This window comes from Scyliorhinus torazame, chromosome 4, assembly GCF_047496885.1.
Source record: "Scyliorhinus torazame isolate Kashiwa2021f chromosome 4, sScyTor2.1, whole genome shotgun sequence".
NCBI lineage: Eukaryota > Metazoa > Chordata > Chondrichthyes > Carcharhiniformes > Scyliorhinidae > Scyliorhinus > Scyliorhinus torazame.
This window is the reverse complement of record NC_092710.1, coordinates 370,821,347-370,844,859: the sequence shown is the minus strand read 5'-3', so window position 1 is coordinate 370,844,859 and position 23,513 is coordinate 370,821,347. Positions and strand designations below refer to the sequence as shown.

The 23,513-nt window shown below is 52.4% G+C and overlaps 1 protein-coding gene across 1 annotated transcript in view; it reads left to right on the top strand.

Annotated features, from left to right (window-relative positions):
- LOC140411238 (uncharacterized) overlaps positions 1-22,799 on the top strand; it is a 90,212-nt gene extending 67,413 nt beyond the window's left edge. Inside the window, exons 2-4 of the mRNA XM_072500352.1 lie at positions 5,311-5,440; positions 19,754-19,928; positions 22,293-22,799. Of these exons, the coding sequence (XP_072356453.1) occupies positions 5,311-5,440; positions 19,754-19,928; positions 22,293-22,458 (471 nt within the window). The 3' untranslated portion in view covers positions 22,459-22,799. The remainder of the gene's footprint in view (positions 1-5,310; positions 5,441-19,753; positions 19,929-22,292) is intronic.
- The last annotated feature ends 714 nt before the right edge of the window (positions 22,800-23,513 follow it).

Here is a 23,513-nt window from a genome sequence, read left to right as displayed (position 1 = left end):
TGAACTGGAATCGATAGTGAAATACCTGTCCCGTCGGTTGACATTTCCTGTCTAACTCAGGCAGGGGGGTCAATGCTGAGTGTGTGAACTGGAATTAATAGTGAAATATCTGCCCCGGGCGGTTCACATTTCCTGTCTAACTCAGGCAGGGGGGTCAATGCTGAGTGTGTGAACTGGAATCAATAGTGAAGTATCTGCCCCGGGCGGTTCACATTTCCTGTCTAACTCAGGCAGGGGGGTCAATGCTGAGTGTGTGAACTGGAATCAATAGTGAAATATCTGCCCCGGGCGGTTCACATTTCCTGTCTAACTCAGGCAGGGGGATCAGTGCTGAGTGTGTGAACTGAAATCAATAGTGAAATGTCTGCCCCGGGCGGTTCACATTTCCTGTCTAACTCAGATAGGGGGGTCAATGCTGAGTGTGTGAACTGGATTCAATCGTGAAATATCTGCCCCGGGCGGTTCACATTTCCTGTCTAACTCAGGCAGGGGGGTCAGTGCTGAGTGTGTGAACTGGAATTAATAGTGAAATATCTGCCCCGGGCGGTTCACATTTCCTGTCTAACTCAGGCAGGGGGGTCAATGCTGAGTGTGTGAACTGGAATCAATATTGAAATATCTGCCCTGGACGGTTCACATTTCCTGTCTCACTCAGGCAGGGGGATCAATGCTGAGTGTGTGAACTTGAATCAATAGTGAAATATCTGCCCCGGGCGGTTCACATTTCCTGTCTAACTCAGGCAGGGGGGTCAATGCTGAGTGTGTGAACTGGAATCAATAGTGAAATATCTGCCCCGGGCGGTTCACATTTCCTGTCTAACTCAGGCAGGGGGGTCAATGCTGAGTGTGTGAACTGGAATCAATAGTGAAATATCTGCCCCGGGCGGTTCACATTTCCTGTCTAACTCAGATAGGGGGGTCAATGCTGAGTGTGTGAACTGGAATCAATAGTGAAATATCTGCCCCGGGCGAGTCACATTTCCTGTCTAACTCAGGCAGGGGGGTCAATGCTGAGTGTGTGAACTTGAATCAATAGTGAAATATCTGCCCCGGGCGGTTCACATTTCCTGTCTAACTCAGGCAGGGGGGTCAATGCTGAGTGTGTGAACTGGAATCAATAGTGAAATATCTGCCCCGGGCGGTTCACATTTCCTGTCTAACTCAGATAGGGGGGTCAATGCTGAGTGTGTGAACTGGAATCAATAGTGAAATATCTGTCCCGGGCGGTTCACATTTCCTGTCTAACTCAGGCAGGGGAATCAATGCTGAGTGTGTGAACTGGAATCAATAGTGAAATGTCTGCCTCGGGCGGTTCACATTTCCTGTCTAACTCAAGTAAGGGGGTCAATGCTGAGTGTGTGAACTGGAATCAATAGTGAAATATCTGCCCCGGGCGGTTCACATTTCCTGTCTAACTCAGGCAGGGGGATCAATGCTGAGTGTGTGAACTGGAATCAATAGTGAAATATCTGCCCCGGGCGGTTCACATTTCCTGTCTAACTCAGGCAGGGGGATCAATGCTGAGTGTGTGAACTGGAATCAATAGTGAAATATCTGCCCCGGGCGGATCACATTTCCTGTCTAACTCAGGCAGGGGGATCAATGCTGAGTGTGTGAACTGGAATCAATATTGAAATATCTGCCCCGGGCGGTTCACAGTTCCTGTCTAACTCAGGCAGGGGGATCAGTGCTGAGTGTGTGAACTGGAATCAATAGTGGAATATCTGCCCCGGGCGGTTTACATTTCCTGTCTAACTCAGGCAGGGGGATCAATGCTGAGTGTGTGAACTGGAATCAATAGTGAAATATCTGCCCCGGGCGGTTCACATTTCCTGTCTAACTCAGGCAGGGGGGTCAATGCTGTGTGTGTGAACTGGAATCAATAGTGAAATATCTGCCCCGGGCGGTTCACATCTCCTGTCTAACTCAGGCAGGGGGGTCAATGCTGAGTGTGTGAACTGGAATCAAAAGTGAAATATCTGCCCCAGGCGGTTCACATTTCCTGTCTAACTCAGGCAGGGGGGTCAATGCTGAGTGTCTGAACTGGAATCAATAGTGAAATATCTGCCCCGGGCGATTCACATTTCCTGTCTAACTCAGGCAGGGGGGTCAATGCTGAGTGTGTGAACTGGAATCAATAGTGAAATGTCTGCCCCGGGCGATTCACATTTCCTGTCTAACTCAGGCAGGGTGATCAATGCTGAGTATGTTAACTGGAATCAATAGTGAAATATCTGCCCCGGGCGGTTCACATTTCCTGTCTAACTCAGGCAGGTGGATCGATGCTGAGTGTGTGAACTGGAATCAATAGTGAAATATCTGCCCCGGGCAGTTCACATTTCCTGTCTACCTCAGGCAGGGGAGTCAATGCTGAGTGTGTGAACTGGAATCAATAGTGAAATATCTGCCCCGGGCGATTCACATTTCCTGTCTAACTCAGGCAGGAGGATCGATGCTGAGTGTGTGAACTGGAATCAATAGTGAAATATCTGCCCCGGGCGGTTCACATTTCCTGTCTAACTCAGGCAGGGGAATCAATGCTGAGTGTGTGAACTGGAATCAATAGTGAAATATCTGGCCCGGGCGGTTCTCATTTCCTGTCTAACTCAGGCAGGGGGGGTCAATGCTGAGTGTGTGAACTGGAATTAATAGTGAAATATCTGCCCCGGGCGGTTCACATTTCCTGTCTAACTCAGGCAGTGGGGTCAATGCTGAGTGTGTGAACTGGAATTAATAGAGAAATATCTGCCCCGGGCGGTTCACATTTCCTGTCTAACTCAGGCAGGGGGATCGATGCTGAGTGTGTGAACTGGAATCAATAGTGAAATATCTGCCCCGGGCGGTTCACATTTCCTGTCTAACACAGGCAGGGTGATCAATGCTGAGTGTGTGAACTGGAATCAATAGTGAAATATCTGCCCCGGGCGGTTCACATTTCCTGTCTAACTCAGGCATGGGGGTCAATGCTGAGTGTGTGAACTGGAATCAATAGTGAAATATCTGCCCCGGGCGGTTCACATTTCCTGTCTAACTCAGGCAGGGGGGTCAATGCTGAGTGTGTGAACTGGAATCAATAGTGAAATATCTGCCCCGGGCGGTTCACATTTCCTGTCTAACTCAGGCAGGGGGATCAATGCTGAGTGTGTGAATTGGAATCAATAGTGAAATATCTGCCTCGGGCGATTCACATTTCCTGGTAAACGGCATCACCGAGATAATAATAATCTTTATTATTGTCACAAGCAGGCTTACATTAACACTGCAATGAAGTTACTGTGTAAACCCCCTCGTCGCCACATTCCTGCGCCTGTTCGGGTACACAGAGGGAGAATTCAGAATGTCCAATTCACCAACAGCACGTCTTTCGGGACTTGTGGGAGGAAACCGGAGCACCCGGAGGAAACCCACGCAGACACGGGGAGAATGTGCAGACTCCACACAGACAGTGACCCAAGCCGGGAATCGAACCAGGGACACTGGAGCAGTGAAGCAACAGTGCTAACCACTGTGATACCGTGCTGCCCATGGTTTCTAAATTCCAGGCTGTGATCAAAACACCCAAAAACATTTCCATAGTTAATCAGCTGGGGCGTTTCTTCAACATCTGATGTTCCCGTAGCTGAACTTTATTCAAAATCGTCCCCTTAAAATGTATAAAAATCCCAGAGCTCTCTGCTCAAACTGCAGATCGAGCTGAAGGTGCTGAGGGTCATTCAGTGAATTCACCAGTGACCTGTACCGACACCAAGATGCTGAGAATCTTCTTAACCGTGTCTGTCCTCTTCTGGAACCAACTCGCTGCACTCGACGTAGCAGAAGAGGTGATCGGTTTCTGTAATGAAAATGACTGCCAGAAACCCGCAGAAACCATTGAGGACATGGTAAGTATAATTAGAACAAGAATAATCTTTATTATTGTCATAAGTAGGCTTACATTAACACTGCAATGATGTTACTGTGAAAAGCCCCTAGTCGCCACATTCCGGCGCCTGTTTGGGTCACAGAGGGAGAATTCAGAATGTCCGATTCACCTAACAGCATGTCTTTCGGGACTTGTGGGAGGAAACCGGAGCACCCGGTCACCCAGGCCGGGAATTGAACCCAGGACCCTGGAGCAGTGAAGCAACAGTGCTAACCACTGTGCTACCGTGCTGCCCTTCAGAGTTCGCTGCATTCTGTAATGTTCGTACCAGTGGAAATTATTTAATGCCTGTGTTTTTCGGTAGAGTCCCCTTTACTCTCTTTACTGTCAAACATCTGTCTGACTCAGGCAGGGAGGGTTGTCAATGCTGAGTGTGTGAACTGGAATAAACAGTGAAATATCTGCCCCGGGCGGTTCACACATCCCGGGACCCGGCACTCACACAGTTAATGATTTCTAAATTCAAGGCTGGGATCAGGAAAGTATTCTGAGGAGCAGAATCTATCTGTACTTTAGACACGGATTAATCAGGAATAGTCAGCGTGGAAGGTCTTTCTTGACAAATATGAAAATCGCTTTTTGTCACAAGTAGGCTTCAAATGAAGTTACTGTGAAAAGCCCCTAGTCGCCACATTCCGGCGCCTGTTCGGGGAGGCTGTTACGGGAATTGAACCGTGCTGCTGGCCTGCCTTGGTCTGCTTTCAAAGCCCGCTATTTAGCCCTGTGCTAAGGAGGTCTCCCTATCACAGGGGCCTCTGTGGGGGGGTCTCCCTCTCACAGGGGTCTCTGTGTGGGGTTCTCCCTATCACAGGGGTCTCTGTGGGGGTCTCCCTATCACAGGGGTCTCTGTGGGGGGGTCTCCCTCTCACAGGGGTCTCTGTGTGGGGTTCTCCCTATCACAGGGGTCTCTGTGGGGGTCTCCCTATCACAGGGGTCTCTGTGTGGGGTTCTCCCTATCACAGGGGTCTCTGTGAAGGTCTCCCTATCACAGGGATCTCTGAGGGGGGTCTCCCTCTCACAGGGGTCTCTGTGTGGGGTTCTCCCTATCACAGGGGTCTTTGTGGGGGGGTCTCCCTATCACAGGGGTCTCTGTGTGGGGTTCGCCCTATCACAGGGGTCTCTGTGGGGCGGGTCTCCCTATCACAGGGGTCTCTGTGGGGCGGGTCTCCCTATCACTGGGGTCTCTGTGGGGGGGGGTCGCCCTATCACTGGGGTCCCCGTGGGGTGGGTCTCCCTATCACTGGGGTATCTGTGTGGGGGTCTCCCTATCACAGGACATGAATACTGCTCCCACACCTGGGAACCGAGGACAGTTCCCTCAACACTGATGTGTTTTGGTGCGAGTTCAGTTGTGTCACATGGTGATGGATTTTATTTTCTTGTTTTAGAATTATCTTGAGGCACAATTCAAAAAACGCCTGAGGGTTCAAACTGAAGTTGATGCCGTGGATATTAAAAGTGCGCTGGCGATCGGTCTGGACAAACTATTCAGTTATGCACGTTGTGGGAATGTTGCAGGTATGTCAGATGTTCCTTCAAAGTAACAACAGATTCTAAAACAGCCACTCACTCTTTAACCTGTCACGTTTGGAACTTTCTGTACAGACTGACACACTGAGCAAAGAATTGTCAATCCCAGAGCGTTCCGCGGTCACATGTGACCAGTGGGTTGAGGCGCTATTTGGGCTACTTACACACATAGAAACAAACCGGGAAAATAGAAGCAGGAGGAGGCCATTCGGCCCTTCGAGCCTGCCCCGCCATTCATTCTGATCATGGCTGATCATCAAGTTCAATACCCTGATCCCATCTTCCCCATCTCCCTCGATCCCTTTCGCCCCGAGAGCAAATCTAATTCCTTCTTCAAATTCCACAGATTCCCCGCTCTCTGGGGCGAGGGTGAGACCCTCTCTTGTCGGAGATGGTCATTGCCGGGCACTTGTGTGGCGCGAATGTAACATCTTTGGAAAACCCGCTCCAAATCCAACTCTGGGGAGGCCGGAAGTCACGGGAATGAACTGGAAACAAATGCAAGGCTAAAATTCAACAGAGAAATGTTTAACGAATGGGGAAAGTGAAGAGAGGGTCCGTGCAATTAAATGGATCAGTCCAATAGAGCAATGAGACCGACCTCACTCACAGCTCTGTTAAACCAGGGACCCCATTCTCCCAATTCTCTTAGTGCCGGCTGGATGCGGTGAATCTGGTGGGAGCCAGACCGTCGAATAGCCGCTGGTGTAAAATTCCGTTGCAAGTCTCCCAATGGCGGGTTAATGGTGATGAAGGCTGGCGTGAACAGGGGGCTCTCGGTTCACCCGATATTTGAGGTGAATGCAACACTGCCACAGTGCTGCGCCGCTTCTGATGCATCGTTCACCACACTTCCTGCCCTCCGTCTCCATGCCCAGCTCGTCTTCATGGGCAGCACCGTGCTGCTGGACACATGGACACGCCTGTGCCACCGTTTCCCGTTCAGTATTGTGCCAGGGCTGCGAGTACAGGAGTCTCCTTCTCCCCCTCCAGCAGCGACACACACCAGTGTCTATCTGGACAGCTCTGTGCTGTATGTCCCTTCCAGCAGTGACACACACCGGTGTCTATCTGGGCAGCTCTGTGCTGTCTGTCCCTTCCAGCAGTGACACACACCAGTGTCTATCTGGACAGCTCTGTGCTGTCTGTCCCTTCCAGCAGTGACACACACCAGTGTCTATCTGGACAGCTCTGTGCTGTCTGTCCCTTCCAGCAGTGACACACACCAGTGTCTATCTGGACAGCTCTGTGCTGTCTGTCCCTTCCAGCAGTGACACACACCAGTGTCTATCTGGACAGCTCTGTGCTGTATGTCCCTTCCAGCAGTGACACACACCAGTGTCTATCTGGACAGCTCTGTGCTGTCTCCCCCTTCCAGCAGTGTCACACACCAGTGTCTATCTGGACAGCTCTGTGCTGTCTGTCCCTTCCAGCAGTGACACACCCCAGTGTCTATCTGGACAGCTCTGTGCTGTATGTCCCTTCCAGCAGTGACACACACCAGTGTCTATCAGGACAGCTCTATGCTGTCTGTCCATTCCAGCAGCGACACACACCAGTGTCTATCTGGACAGCTCTGTGCTGTATGTCCCTTCCAGCAGTGACACACACCAGTGTCTATCAGGACAGCTCTGTGCTGTCTGTCCCTTCCAGGAGTGACACACACCAGTGTCTATCTGGACAGCTCTGTGCTGTTTCCCACTTCCAGCAGTGACACACACCAGTGTCTATCTGGACAGCTCTGTGCTGTCTGTCCCTTCCAGCAGTGACACACACCAGTGTCTATCTGGACAGCTCTGTGCTGTATGTCCCTTCCAGCAGTGACACACACCAGTGTCTATCAGGACAGCTCTGTGCTGTCTCCCCCTTCCAGCAGCGACACACACCATTGTCTATCTGGACAGCTCTGTGCTGTCTGTCCCTTCCAGCAGTGACACACACCAGTGTCTATCTGGACAGCTCTGTGCTGTCTCCCACTTCCAGCAGTGACACACACCAGTGTCTATCTGGACAGCTCTGTGCTGTCTGTCCCTTCCAGCAGTGACACACACCAGTGTCTATCTGGACAGCTCTGTGCTGTCTCACCCTTCCAGCAGTGACACACACCAGTGTCTATCTGGACAGCTCTGTGCTGTCTGTCCCTTCCAGCAGTGACACACACCAGTGTCTATCTGGACAGCTCTGTGCTCTCTTTCCCTTCCAGCAGTGACACACACCAGTGTCTATCTGGACAGCTCTGTGCTGTCTCCCCCTTCCAGCAGTGACACACACCAGTGTCTATCAGGACAGCTCTGTGCTATATGTCCCTTCCAGCAGTGACACACACCAGTGTCTATCTGGACAGCTCTGTGCTGTTTGTCCCTTCCAGCAGTGACTCACACCAGTGTCTATCTGGACAGCTCTGTGCTGTCTGTCCCTTCCAGCAGTGACACACACCAGTGTCTATCAGGACAGCTCTGTGCTGACTGTCCCTTCCAGCAGTGACACACACCAGTGTCTTTCTGGACAGCTCTGTGCTGTCTCCCCCTTCCAGCAGTGACACACACCAGTGTCTATCTGGACAGCTCTGTGCTGTCTGTCCCTTCCAGCAGTGACACACACCAGTGTCTATCAGGACAGCTCTGTGCTGACTGTCCCTTCCAGCAGTGACACACACCAGTGTCTATCTGGACAGCTCTGTGCTGTCTCCCCCTTCCAGCAGTGACACACACCAGTATCTATCTGGACAACTCTGTGCTGTCTCCCCCTTCCAGAAGTGACACACACCAGTGTCTATCTGGACAGCTCTGTGCTGTCTGTCCCTTCCAGCAGTGACACACACCAGTGTCTATCTGGACAGCTCTGTGCTGTCTGTCCCTTCCAGCAGTGACACACACCAGTGTCTATCTGGACAGCTCTGTGCTGTCTGTCCCTTCCAGCAGTGACACACACCAGTGTCTATCTGGACAGCTCTGTGCTGTCTCCCACTTCCAGCAGTGACACAGACCAGTATCTATCTGGACAACTCTGTGCTGTCTCCCCCTTCCAGAAGTGACACACAGCAGTGTCTATCTGGACAGCTCTGTGCTGTCTGTCCCTTCCAGCAGTGACACTTACCAGTGTCTATCTGGACAGCTCTGTGCTGCCTGTCCCTTCCAGCAGCGACACACACCAGTGTCTATCTGGACAGCTCTGTGCTGTCTGTCCCTTCCAGCAGTGACACACACCAGTGTCTATCTGGACAGCTCTGTGCTGTCTCCCACTTCCAGCAGTGACACACACCAGTGTCCATCTGGACAGCTCTGTGCTGTCTGTCCCTTCCAGCAGGGACACACACCAGTGTCTATCTGGACAGCTCTGTGCTGTCTCCCACTTCCAGCAGTGACACACACCAGTGTCTATCTGGACAGCTCTGTGCTGTCTGTCCCTTCCAGCAGTGACACACACCAGTGTCTATCTGGTCAGCTCTGTGCTGTCTGTCCCTTCCAGCAGTGACACACACCAGTGTCTATCTGGACAGCTCTGTGCTGTCTGTCCCTTCCAGCAGTGACACAAACCAGTGTCTATCTGGACAGCTCTGTGCTGTATGTCCCTTCCAGCAGTGACACACACCAGTGTCTATCAGGACAGCTCTGTGCTGTCTGTCCCTTCCAGGAGTGACACACACCAGTGTCTATCTGGACAGCTCTGTGCTGTTTCCCACTTCCAGCAGTGACACACACCAGTGTCTATCTGGACAGCTCTGTGCTGTCTGTCCCTTCCAGCAGTGACACACACCAGTGTCTATCTGGACAGCTCTGTGCTGTATGTCCCTTCCAGCAGTGACACACACCAGTGTCTATCAGGACAGCTCTGTGCTGTCTCCCCCTTCCAGCAGCGACACACACCATTGTCTATCTGGACAGCTCTGTGCTGTCTGTCCCTTCCAGCAGTGACACACACCAGTGTCTATCTGGACAGCTCTGTGCTGTCTCCCACTTCCAGCAGTGACACACACCAGTGTCTATCTGGACAGCTCTGTGCTGTCTGTCCCTTCCAGCAGTGACACACACCAGTGTCTATCTGGACAGCTCTGTGCTGTCTCACCCTTCCAGCAGTGACACACACCAGTGTCTATCTGGACAGCTCTGTGCTGTCTGTCCCTTCCAGCAGTGACACACACCAGTGTCTATCTGGACAGCTCTGTGCTCTCTTTCCCTTCCAGCAGTGACACACACCAGTGTCTATCTGGACAGCTCTGTGCTGTCTCCCCCTTCCAGCAGTGACACACACCAGTGTCTATCAGGACAGCTCTGTGCTATATGTCCCTTCCAGCAGTGACACACACCAGTGTCTATCTGGACAGCTCTGTGCTGTTTGTCCCTTCCAGCAGTGACTCACACCAGTGTCTATCTGGACAGCTCTGTGCTGTCTGTCCCTTCCAGCAGTGACACACACCAGTGTCTATCAGGACAGCTCTGTGCTGACTGTCCCTTCCAGCAGTGACACACACCAGTGTCTTTCTGGACAGCTCTGTGCTGTCTCCCCCTTCCAGCAGTGACACACACCAGTGTCTATCTGGACAGCTCTGTGCTGTCTGTCCCTTCCAGCAGTGACACACACCAGTGTCTATCAGGACAGCTCTGTGCTGACTGTCCCTTCCAGCAGTGACACACACCAGTGTCTATCTGGACAGCTCTGTGCTGTCTCCCCCTTCCAGCAGTGACACACACCAGTATCTATCTGGACAACTCTGTGCTGTCTCCCCCTTCCAGAAGTGACACACACCAGTGTCTATCTGGACAGCTCTGTGCTGTCTGTCCCTTCCAGCAGTGACACACACCAGTGTCTATCTGGACAGCTCTGTGCTGTCTGTCCCTTCCAGCAGTGACACACACCAGTGTCTATCTGGACAGCTCTGTGCTGTCTGTCCCTTCCAGCAGTGACACACACCAGTGTCTATCTGGACAGCTCTGTGCTGTCTCCCACTTCCAGCAGTGACACAGACCAGTATCTATCTGGACAACTCTGTGCTGTCTCCCCCTTCCAGAAGTGACACACAGCAGTGTCTATCTGGACAGCTCTGTGCTGTCTGTCCCTTCCAGCAGTGACACTTACCAGTGTCTATCTGGACAGCTCTGTGCTGCCTGTCCCTTCCAGCAGCGACACACACCAGTGTCTATCTGGACAGCTCTGTGCTGTCTGTCCCTTCCAGCAGTGACACACACCAGTGTCTATCTGGACAGCTCTGTGCTGTCTCCCACTTCCAGCAGTGACACACACCAGTGTCCATCTGGACAGCTCTGTGCTGTCTGTCCCTTCCAGCAGGGACACACACCAGTGTCTATCTGGACAGCTCTGTGCTGTCTCCCACTTCCAGCAGTGACACACACCAGTGTCTATCTGGACAGCTCTGTGCTGTCTGTCCCTTCCAGCAGTGACACACACCAGTGTCTATCTGGTCAGCTCTGTGCTGTCTGTCCCTTCCAGCAGTGACACACACCAGTGTCTATCTGGACAGCTCTGTGCTGTCTGTCCCTTCCAGCAGTGACACAAACCAGTGTCTATCTGGACAGCTCTGTGCTGTATGTCCCTTCCAGCAGTGACACACACCAGTGTCTATCTGGACAGCTCTGTGCTGTCTGTCCCTTCCAGCAGTGACACACACCAGTGTCTATCTGGACAGCTCTGTGCTGTCTCCCCCTTCCAGCAGTGACACACACCAGTGTCTATCTGGACAGCTCTGTGCTGTCTCCCCCTCCAGCAGGGACACACACCAGTGTCTATCTGGACAGCTCTGTGCTGTCTCCCACTTCCAGCAGTGACACACACCAACCAGTGTCTATCTGGACAGCTCTGTGCTGTCTGTCCCTTCCAGCAGTGACACACACCAGTGTCTATCTGGACAGCTCTGTGCTGTCTGTCCCTTCCAGCAGTGACACACACCAGTGTCTATCTGGACAGCTCTGTGCTGTCTGTCCCTTCCAGCAGTGACACACACCAGTGTCTATCTGGACAGCTCTGTGCTGTCTGTCCCTTCCAGCAGGGACACACACCAGTGTCTATCTGGACAGCTCTGTGCTGTCTCCCACTTCCAGCAGTGACACACACCAGTGTCTATCTGGACAGCTCTGTGCTGTCTGTCCCTTCCAGCTGTGACACACACCAGTGTCTATCTGGACAGCTCTGTGCTGTCTGTCCCTTCCAGCAGTGACACACACCAGTGTCTATTTGGACAGCTCTGTGCTGTCTGTCCCTTCCAGCAGTGACACACACCAGTGTCTATCTGGACAGCTCTGTGCTGTCTGTCCCTTCCAGCAGTGACACACACCTGTGTCTATTTGGACAGCTCTGTGCTGTCTGTCCCTTCCAGCAGTGACACACACCAGTGTCTATCTGGACAGCTCTGTGCTGTCTCCCACTTCCAGCAGTGACACACACCAGTGTCTATCTGGACAGCTCTGTGCTGTCTCCCCCTTCCAGCAGTGACACACACCAGTGTCTATCTGGACAGCTCTGTGCTGTCTCCCCCTTCCAGAAGTGACACACACCAGTGCCTATCTGGACAGCTATGTGCTGTCTGTCCCTTCCAGCAGTGACACACACCAGTGTCTCTCTGGACAGCTCTGTGCTGTATGTCCCTTCCAGCAGTGACACACACCAGTGTCTATCTGGACAGCTCTGTGCTGTCTCCCACTTCCAGCAGTGACACACACCAGTGTCCATCTGGACAGCTCTGTGCTGTCTGTCCCTTCCAGCAGTGACACACACCAGTGTCCATCTGGACAGCTCTGTGCTGTCTGTCCCTTCCAGCAGGGACACACACCAGTGTCTATCTGGACAGCTCTGTGCTGTCTCCCACTTCCAGCAGTGACACACACCAGTGTCTATCTGGACAGCTCTGTGCTGTCTCCCCCTTCCAGCAGTGACACACACCAGTGCCTATCTGGACAGCTCCGTGCTGTCTGTCCCTTCCAGCAGTGACACACACCAGTGTCTATCTGGACAGCTCTGTGCTGTCTGTCCCTTCCAGCAGTGACACACACCAGTGTCTATCTGGACAGCTCTGTGCTGTATGTCCCTTCCAGCAGTGACACACACCAGTGTCTATCTGGACAGCTCTGTGCTGTCTGTCCCTTCCAGCAGTGACACACACCAGTGTCTATCTGGACAGCTCTGTGCTGTCTGTCCCTTCCAGCAGTGACTCACACCAGTGTCTATCTGGACAGCTCTGTGCTGTCTCCCACTTCCAGCAGTGACACACACCAGTGTCTATCTGGACAGCTCTGGCTGTCTGTCCCTTCCAGCAGTGACACACACCAGTGTCTATCTGGACAGCTCTGTGCTGTCTCCCCCTTCCAGCAGTGACACACACCAGTGTCTATCTGGACAGCTCTGTGCTGTCTCCCCCTTCCAGAAGTGACACACACCAGTGCCGATCTGGACAGCTCTGTGCTGTCTGTCCCTTCCAGCAGTGACACACACCAGTGTCTATCTGGACAGCTCTGTGCTGTCTGTCCCTTCCAGCAGTGACACACACCAGTGTCTATCTGGACAGTTCTGTGCTGTATGTCCCTTCCAGCAGTGACACACACCAGTGTCTATCTGGACAGCTCTGTGCTGTATGTCCCTTCCAGCAGTGACACACACCAGTGTCTATCTGGACAGCTCTGTGCTGTCTGTCCCTTCCAGCAGTGACACACACCAGTGTCTATCTGGACAGCTCTGTGCTGTCTGTCCCTTCCAGCAGTGACACACACCAGTGTCTATCTGGACAGCTCTGTGCTGTCTGTCCCTTCCAGCAGTGACACACACCAGTGTCTATCTGGACAGCTCTGTGCTGTCTGTCCCTTCCAGCAGTGACACACACCAGTGTCTATCTGGACAGCTCTGTGCTGTCTGTCCCTTCCAGCAGTGACACACACCAGTGTCTATCTGGACAGCTCTGCGCTGTCTCCCACTTCCAGCAGTGACACACACCAGTGTCTATCTGGACAGCTCTGGCTGTCTGTCCCTTCCAGCAGTGACACACACCAGTGTCTATCTGGACAGCTCTGTGCTGTCTGTCCCTTCCAGCAGTGACACACACCAGTGTCTATCTGGACAGCTCTGTGCTATATGTCCCTTCCAGCAGTGACACACACCTGTGTCTATCTGGACAGCTCTGTGCTGTCTGTCACTTCCAGCAGTGACACACACCAGTGTCTATCTGGACAGCTCTGTGCTGTCTGTCCCTTCCAGCAGTGACACACACCAGTGTCTATCTGGACAGCTCTGTGCTGTCTTTCCCTTCCAGCAGTGACACACACCAGTGTCTATCTGGACAGCTCTGTGCTGTCTGTCCCTTCCAGCAGTGACACACACCAGTGTCTATCAGGACAGCTCTGTGCTGTCTGTCCCTTCCAGCAGTGAAACACACCAGTGTCTATCTGGACAGCTCTGTGCTGTCTGTCCCTTCCAGCAGTGACACACACCAGTGTCTATCTGGACAGCTCTGTGCTGTCTCCCACTTCCAGCAGCGACACACACCAGTGTCCATCTGGACAGCTCTGTGCTGTCTCCCCCTTCCAGTAGTGACACACACCAGTGTCTATCTGGACAGCTCTGTGCTGTCTGGTGTGTGTCACTGCTGGAAGGGACAGTGTCTATCTCGACAGCTCTGTGCTGTCTGTCCCTTCCAGCAGTGACAAACACCAGTGTCTATCAGTACAGCTCTGTGCTGTCTGTCCCTTCCAGCAGTGACACACACCAGTGTCTATCTGGACAGCTCTGTGCTGTCTGGCCCTTCCAGCAGTGACACACACCAGTGTCTATCTGGACAGCTCTGTGCTGTCTCCCCCATCCAGCAGTGACACACACCAGTGTCTATCTGGACAGCTCTGTGCTGTCTGTCCCTTCCAGCAGTGACACACACCAGTGTCTATCTGGACAGCTCTGTGCTGTCTGTCCCTTCCAGCAGTGACACACACCAGTGTCTATCTGGACAGCTCTGTGCTGTATGTCCCTTCCAGCAGTGACACACACCAGTTTCTATCAGGACAGCTCTGTGCTGTCTGTCCCTTCCAGCAGTGACACACACCAGTGTCTATCTGGACAGCTCTGTGCTGTCTGTCCCTTCCAGCAGTGACACACACCAGTGTCTATCTGGACAGCTCTGTGCTGTCCGTCCCTTCCAGCAGTGACACACACCAGTGTCTATCTGGACAGCTCTGTGCTGTATGTCCCTTCCAGCAGTGACACACACCAGTGTCTATCTGGACAGCTCTGTGCTGTATGTCCCTTCCAGCAGCGACACACACCAGTGTCTATCTGGACAGCTCTGTGCTGTCTGTCCCTTCCAGCAGTGACACACACCAGTGTCTATCTGGACAGCTCTGTGCTGTCTGTCCCTTCCAGCAGTGACACACACCAGTGTCTATCTGGACAGCTCTGTGCTGTCCGTCCCTTCCAGCAGTGACACACACCAGTGTCTATCTGGACAGCTCTGTGCTGTCTGTCCCTTCCAGCAGCGACACACACCAGTGTCTATCTGGACAGCTCTGTGCTGTCTGTCCCTTCCAGCAGTGACACACACCAGTGTCTATCTGGACAGCTCTGTGCTGTCTGTCCCTTCCAGCAGTGACACACACCAGTGTCTATCTGGACAGCTCTGTGCTGTCCGTCCCTTCCAGCAGTGACACACACCAGTGTCTATCTGGACAGCTCTGTGCTGTCTGTCCCTTCCAGCAGTGACACACACCAGTGTCTATCTGGACAGCTCTGTGCTGTATGTCCCTTCCAGCAGTGACACACACCAGTGTCTATCTGGACAGCTCTGTGCTGTCTGTCCCTTCCAGCAGTGACACACACCAGTGTCTATCTGGACAGCTCTGTGCTGTATGTCCCTTCCAGCAGTGACACACACCAGTGTCTATCAGGACAGCTCTGTGCTGTCTGTCCCTTCCAGCAGTGACACACACCAGTGTCTATCTGGACAGCTCTGTGCTGTCTGTCCCTTCCAGCAGTGACACACACCAGTGTCTATCTGGACAGCTCTGTGCTGTCTCCCACTTCCAGCAGTGACACACACCAGTGTCTATCAGGACAGCTCTGTGCTGTCTGTCCCTTCCAGCAGTGACACACACCAGTGTCTATCTGGACAGCTCTGTGCTGTCTGTCCCTTCCAGCAGTGACACATACCAGTGTCTATCTGGACAGCTCTGTGCTGTCTGTCCCTTCCAGCAGTGACACACACCAGTGTCTATCTGGACAGCTCTGTGCTGTATGTCCCTTCCAGCAGTGACACATACCAGTGTCTATCTGGACAGCTCTGTGCTGTCTGTCCCTTCCAGCAGTGACACACACCAGTGTCTATCTGGACAGCTCTGTGCTGTATGTCCCTTCCAGCAGTGACACACACCAGTGTCTATCAGGACAGCTCTGTGCTGTCTGTCCCTTCCAGCAGTGACACACACCAGTGTCTATCTGGACAGCTCTGTGCTGTCTGTCCCTTCCAGCAGTGACACACACCAGTGTCTATCTGGACAGCTCTGTGCTGTCTCCCACTTCCAGCAGTGACACACACCAGTGTCTATCAGGACAGCTCTGTGCTGTCTGTCCCTTCCAGCAGTGACACACACCAGTGTCTATCTGGACAGCTCTGTGCTGTCTGTCCCTTCCAGCAGTGACACATACCAGTGTCTATCAGGACAGCTCTGTGCTGTCTGTCCCTTCCAGCAGTGACACACACCAGTGTCTATCTGGACAGCTCTGTGCTGTCTCCCCCTTCCAGCAGTGACACACACCAGTGTCTATCTGGACAGCTCTGTGCTGTCTGTCCCTTCCAGCAGTGACACACACCAGTGTCTATCTGGGCAGCTCTGTGCTGTCTCCCCCTTCCAGCAGTGACATAGACCAGTGTCTATCTGGACAGCTCTGTGCTGTCTCCCCCTCCAGCAGTGACACACACCAGTGTCTATCTGGACAGCTCGGTGCTGTCTGTCCCTTCCAGCAGTGACACACACCAGTGTCTATCTGGACAGCTCTGTGCTGTTTGTCCCTTCCAGCAGTGATACACACCAGTGTCTATCTGGACAGCTCTGTGCTGTCTGTCCCTTCCAGCAGTGACACACACCAGTGTCTATCTGGACAGCTCTGTGCTGTCTCCCCCTTCCAGCAGTGATACACACCAGTGTCTATCTGGACAGATCGGTGCTGTCTGTCCCTTCCAGCAGCGACACACACCAGTGTCTATCTGGACAGCTCTGTGCTGTCTGTCCCTTCCAGCAGTGACACACACCAGTGTCTATCTGGACAGCTCTGTGCTGTCTGTCCCTTCCAGCAGCGACACACACCAGTGTCTATCTGGACAGCTCTGTGCTGTCTGTCCCTTCCAGCAGCGACACACACCAGTGTCTATCTGGACAGCTCTGTGCTGTCTGTCCCTTCCAGCAGCGACACACACCAGTGTCTATCTGGACAGCTCTGTGCTGTCTGTCCCTTCCAGCAGCGACACACACCAGTGTCTATCTGGACAGCTCTGTGCTGTATGTCCCTTCCAGCCGTGACAAACACCAGTGTCTATCAGGACAGCTCTGTGCTGTCTGTCCCTTCCAGCAGTGACACACACCAGTGTCTATCTGGACAGCTCTGTGCTGTCTCCCCCTTCCAGCAGTGATACACACCAGTGTCTATCTGGACAGATCGGTGCTGTCTGTCCCTTCCAGCAGCGACACACACCAGTGTCTATCTGGACAGCTCTGTGCTGTCTGTCCCTTCCAGCAGCGACACACACCAGTGTCTGTCTGGACAGCTCTGTGCTGTCTCCCCCTTCCAGCAGTGACACACACCAGTGTCTATCTGGACAGCTCTGTGCTGTCTGTCCCTTCCAGCAGTGACTCACGCCAGTGTCTATCTGGACAGCTCTGTGCTGTCTCCCCCTTCCAGCAGTGACACACACCAGTGTCTATCTGGACAGCTCTGTGCTGTCTGTCCCTTACAGCAGTGACACACACCAGTGTCGATCTGGACAGCTCTGTGCTGTCTGTCCCTTCCAGCAGTGACACACACCAGTGTCTATCTGGACAGCTCTGTGCTGTCTGTCCCTTCCAGCAGTGACACACACCAGTGTCTATCTGGACAGCTCTGTGCTGTCTGTCCCTTCCAGCAGTGACACACACCAGTGTCTATCTGGACAGCTCTGTGCTGTCTGTCCCTTACAGCAGTGACACACACCAGTGTCTATCTGGACAGCTCTGTGCTGTCTGTCCCTTCCAGCAGTGACACACACCAGTGTCTATCTGGACAGCTCTGTGCTGTCTGTCCCTTCCAGCAGTGACACACACCAGTGTCGATCTGGACAGCTCTGTGCTGTCTGTCCCTTCCAGCAGTGACAAACACCAGTGTCTATCTGGACAGCTCTGTGCTGTCTCCCCCTTCCAGCAGTGACACACACCAGTGTCTATCAGGACAGCTCTGTGCTGTCTGTCCCTTCCAGCAGTGACACACACCAGTGTCTATCTGGACAGCTCTGTGCTGTCTGTCCCTTCCAGCAGTGACACACACCAGTGTCTATCTGGACAGCTCTGTGCTGTCTGTCCCTTCCAGCAGTGACAAACACCAGTGTCTATCTGGACAGCTCTGTGCTGTCTCCCCCTTCCAGCAGTGACACACACCAGTGTCTATCAGGACAGCTCTGTGCTGTCTGTCCCTTCCAGCAGTGACACACACCAGTGTCTATCTGGACAGCTCTGTGCTGTCTGTCCCTTCCAGCAGTGACTCACGCCAGTGTCTATCTGGACAGCTCTGTGCTGTCTGTCCCTTACAGCAGTGACACACACCAGTGTCGATCTGGACAGCTCTGTGCTGTCTGTCCCTTCCAGCAGTGACACACACCAGTGTCTATCTGGACAGCTCTGTGCTGTCTGTCCCTTCCAGCAGTGACACACACCAGTGTCTATCTGGACAGCTCTGTGCTGTCTGTCCCTTCCAGCAGTGACACACACCAGTGTCGATCTGGACAGCTCTGTGCTGTCTGTCCCTTCCAGCAGTGACACACACCAGTGTCTATCTGGACAGCTCTGTGCTGTCTGTCCCTTCCAGCAGTGACACACACCAGTGTCTATCTGGACAGCTCTGTGCTGTCTGTCCCTTCCAGCAGTGACACACACCAGTGTCTATCTGGACAGCTCTGTGCTGTCTGTCCCTTCCAGCAGTGACACACACCAGTGTCGATCTGGACAGCTCTGTGCTGTCTGTCCCTTCCAGCAGTGACACACACCAGTGTCTATCTGGACAGCTCTGTGCTGTCTGTCCCTTCCAGCAGTGACACACACCAGTGTCTATCTGGACAGCTCTGTGCTGTCTGTCCCTTCCAGCAGTGACACACACCAGTGTCTATCTGGACAGCTCTGTGCTGTCCAGAGAGTCCTGATGGCTTGACAAAGACGAGAGGGGCAATGTGGAAGGAGGGTTGTGCAACGGGTGTCGGGGGGGTGTAAGGGCTCGTGTTGGCAGGGGGATTGTGGGGGCGGTAGCGCTCGGGCGGCAGTGACGAGTTTGTGGGGGATAGGCCACGGGAGGGGGGCAGCAGGGGGTAGATTGAGGAACAGACTGTCCCTCGAGGCTGTGAGACTTTCCCAGAGTGGTGTTAACGTGCTGCACAGTCTGGTGAAGGGAGGGGGCTGCACAGAGTGATATGAGTGAGCGGGACGGACATTTCAATATGGTGTCGGTGTGGTGATGTGCATCACTGTAAATACACAAGGGGTTAATGTAAACACACTGCAACTAAATAAACACTAGAGGGAGCACCAGAGACATCATGACACACAGACATTCAACCGATAGGTCAATAAGATAGGACACGTCCAATGAGCAGTCAAGACACCCAGAGGTGACACTACCACAAGGTACCCATATAAAAGGACACTCAGAGAGACAGGGGCAGATCAGGAAGCATCACACTCACCGCATGGCTGAGAGCAGACTGGTTAGTTAGACTGAGTTCCTATAGCAAGATTAGCAGGAGAGTCAAACTCAAGTAGGAGAATTGTTAACCGTTCAATAAATGTGTTAAACCATCTCCAAGTCTGAACCTTCCTTTGTCAGAGCCGACATCAAGGAAGCAGCTTATGCTACATGAAGAAGCAGAACACAACAGTCGGCACTCACACTGCAAGTGGGACCATGCTGGTCACATGCTGCTCTCCATCCTGGCAACTTGGGCATTTGCATATTCCCTTAAAGTGACATCACAACATTTTCCACATGTCACCAAAGTGACCCTGCCCCCTGACCTGTAACCTCTGACTATCTATCAGCTGATCACCCAGTTAAATGCTGTAACAGTGTCTCTGTCCACAGGTACTATTGTTCCTCTCTCTGCACCTTGGGGAGTTTTTGGATACTTGAAAAATGGCAAAATACAGCAGAGATTCCGAGTATTTCTTGTGATAGTTCCTCAAGTCATCAACCCGCCTCAACCAACAGATCCAACAGTTGAAATAGTGACAGCCCCTCCTGTTTGGTACTATGGCAGGTGGGTTTAGTGACTGATATATTGTGATTGATGTTCCTTTCTGTCAGATCTTGTAGCAACATCAGCCCGGGGAGCAATTCTCCCATTTTGAGACTAAGTGCTGTGGGCAGGAACTGGGAGAGGAACATGGGCAGGAACTGGGGCAGGAACTTGGGCAGGAACTGGGGCAGGAACGTGGGCAGGAACTGGGGCAGGAATGGGGGCAGGAGCGTGGGCAGGAATGTGGGTATGAACTGGGGCAGGAACATGGGCAGGAACTGGGACAGCAACATTGGCAGGAACGAGGGCAGGAACGTGGGCAGGAACTGGGGCAGGAATGTGGGCAGGATCTGGGGCTTGTACGTGGGCAGGAACTGGGGCAGGAGTGTGGGAATGCATGGGCAGTAATGTGGGCAGGAAATGGGGCAGGAACATGAGCAGGAACTGGGGCAGGAATGTGGGCAGGAACGTGGGCAGGAACTGGGACAGGAATGTGGGCACAAGCTTAATCCCAGAGCTGAAGGGGTTGCATTACGAGGAGAGGTTGAGTAGACTGGGACTGTACTCGTTGGAATTTAGAAGGATGAGGGGGGATCTTATAGAAATATATAAAATTATGAAGGGAATAGATAGGATAGATGCGGGCAGGTTGTTTCCACTGGCGGGTGAAAGCAGAACTAGGGGCATAGCCTCAAAATAAGGGGAAGTAGATTTAGGACTGAGTTTAGGAGGAACTTCTTCACCCAAAGGGTTGTGAATCTATGGAATTCCTTGCCCAGTGAAGCAGTAGAGGCTCCTTCATTAAATGTTTTTAAGATAAAGGTCGATAGTTTTTTGAAGAATAAAAGGATTAAGGGTTATGGTGTTTGGGCCGGAAATTGGAGCTGAGTCCACAAAAGATCAGCCATGATCTCATTGAATGGCCCGAGGCTCGAGGGGCCACATGGCCTACTCCTGCTCCTAGTTCTTATGTTCTTATGAATGTGGGCAGGAATGTGGGCAGGAATGTGGGCAGGACCGTGGGCAGGAACGAGGGCAGGAATGTGGGCAGGAATGTGGGCAGGAATGTGGGTAGGAACATTGGCAGGAAATGAAATGAAATAAAATGAAAATCGCTTATTGTCACAAGTATTCTTCATGAAGTTACTGTGAAAAGCCCCTAGTCGCCACATTATGGCGCCTGTTCGGGGAGGTTGTAACGGGAATTGAACTGTGCTGCTGGCCTGCCTTCGTCTGCGTACAAAGCCAGCGATTTAGCCCTGTGCTAAACAGGGGCTGGAATGTGGGCAGGAACGAGGGCAGGAACGTGGGCAGGAACGTGGGCAGGAAAATGGGCAGGAACATGGGCAGGAGCGTGGGCAGGAACATGGGCAGGAACGTGGGCAGGAGCGTGAGCAGGAGCGTGCGCAGGAGCGTGGGTAGGAATGTGGGCAGGAACGTGGGCAGGAGCGTGGGCAGGAACGTGGGCAGGAACGTGGGCAGGAGCGTGAGCAGGAACGTGGGCAGGATCTGGGGCAGGAATGTGGGCAGGAAAATGGGCAGGAATGTGGGCAGGAATGTGGGCAGGAACGTGGGCAGGAGCGTGGGCAGGAGCGTGGGCAGGAACGTGGGCAGGAACATGGCCGCTTGCCGGAAAACACTCCGAATCTTCCCACCCATCATTAATTATTCCCCTGGGTGTTTTCCACTGTTTTCAGCAGTGGGTCAGGCCTGGATGGTGTGTAGTCCGCCCTCCTGCCCGGGTGTCATATTGAAAAGATGTCCAACAACACTGAGCCATGTTGACAAAAGAAGGTGGACCTCCTGAAAATGCAGATCGATTTCCAGCAACATTGGTCACCCAGAAACAGGCCAGCAGAAGGACCCCCTCCAGAACACATAATACGGAAGATCCATGGTCCCAATCTCCCCCAACCCACTGCTGTGGTGCTCCAGGGTCCAGGGTTGTGGGCGCTCTCCATCCTCAACTCTGTGGGCAGCGCCAGGCATCCGGACTTTGGCACACTACATTGTGAAGAATGTTTCTCACACTGGCGTTTTTCCCGCCGGAATGGCAGAGAATCTATCCTGGGGGGGCACCCCGAGGTCCCTCTGCTACTGCACTCTCTTTAGAACTGAGCCAATAAGTCTGAATAGACTCTCTCCACCCTTTCTGTAAAATGCATCACCTCACATTTCTCTGTGTTAAACTCTATCTGCCACTTGTCTGCCCATTTGGCCAGCTTCTCGATGGTCTTACCCCAGCTGTGGACTAACTGACTGGTGCAGACGCCTCAATGGGCTGAATGGTCAACTCCTGTCCCTGTTGTCCTGGCAACCGTCTTTCCAAACAGGTTTTGTCAGGAGGGTAAAAATTAAATTCCTCTGTTCTTAATCCTGTTGCAGGGCTTTTGACACGAAAGTTGATGAACAACAAATGGAAGAACACCTGTTTCAAATAATGAAGGATCTGGAACAGGACAACCAATCCTTCGATAGCACATATTTCATCATGGATATTTTTACCATAGACGGGCTAATGGGAATGGGTTTTGAAAAGATAGGAGAATGAAGGTTTTCTGGAACGTTCTGTTACCGTTCTGAACATGAAACAGTGAGATGTGCTTCACTCTATTCTAAAACTGTTTAACTTTCCATTGGGTTTAATCTGGAATACTGAGCATAGTTTTAATCTCCTTACCTCAAGACGGTTATATTTACCTTTGAGGGAACGCAATGTCTGCTCATCAGACAGGTTACGTCTCTGAGTCAATATTGGCATTTTGGACAATTCCACCAATGTCCATCTCCAAATCCCTGTGACCCTGTTTAGAAATATTGCCCTCTACTGGCAGTTAGTAATTATGACTCCCACACACACACTGCAGCATTTATTCTCGATTCAAAATTATTCAGCGACATTCATATCAACAGTGAACATTTCTTCCTCATTTCCATACACTGTCCCATTGATTATTTAGCTCAATGATTCTAAACAATGTTCTTTTCATAACCAGTTTCTCCCCACATTGTTCGGTCATCTTGGTTCTCACCTGGGGCTGGGCCGTTTTGTCTGCTCAAAATTAAATAAAAACAGAGACTCGTCAATCCACCCCACCATTCAGGAAGATCATGGCTGATCTTCGACCTGAACTCCACCTTCCCACACTGTCCCTCGAGTGTGTAATCTGTCTGATAAACAGGGAATGCACTCCCACAAAACTCGGTTCATCCACCCTTAACTAAGGAGCCCAAACATCACCACATCATATTCTACCTGCCATGTTCTTAACCACTCACTTAACCAACCAAATGTGGAGCAAACACGTGATCGTCCACCCACACGTGAACCGTACATGTGACTCCAGCCCTGATATATTTGACTGTCTCTGAGTCCCGCCTGCTCTATTTCCCGTTAATATTATTTATAATTAAGTCTCCCTTCAACGTCTGAAATTCATTGCTGAACACGTCTCCACACTGCACAGATACAGGGCAAAACTCAATTGTACCGGGTGGTGGGCCCTCTATTGGGGAACGGAGATTAATCACTGCACTAATTTGCTTTTTCTGTAATCTTGCTTTCAATGAATTGTGAGACTGAGACTGAGATGGTCCTAGTGACAG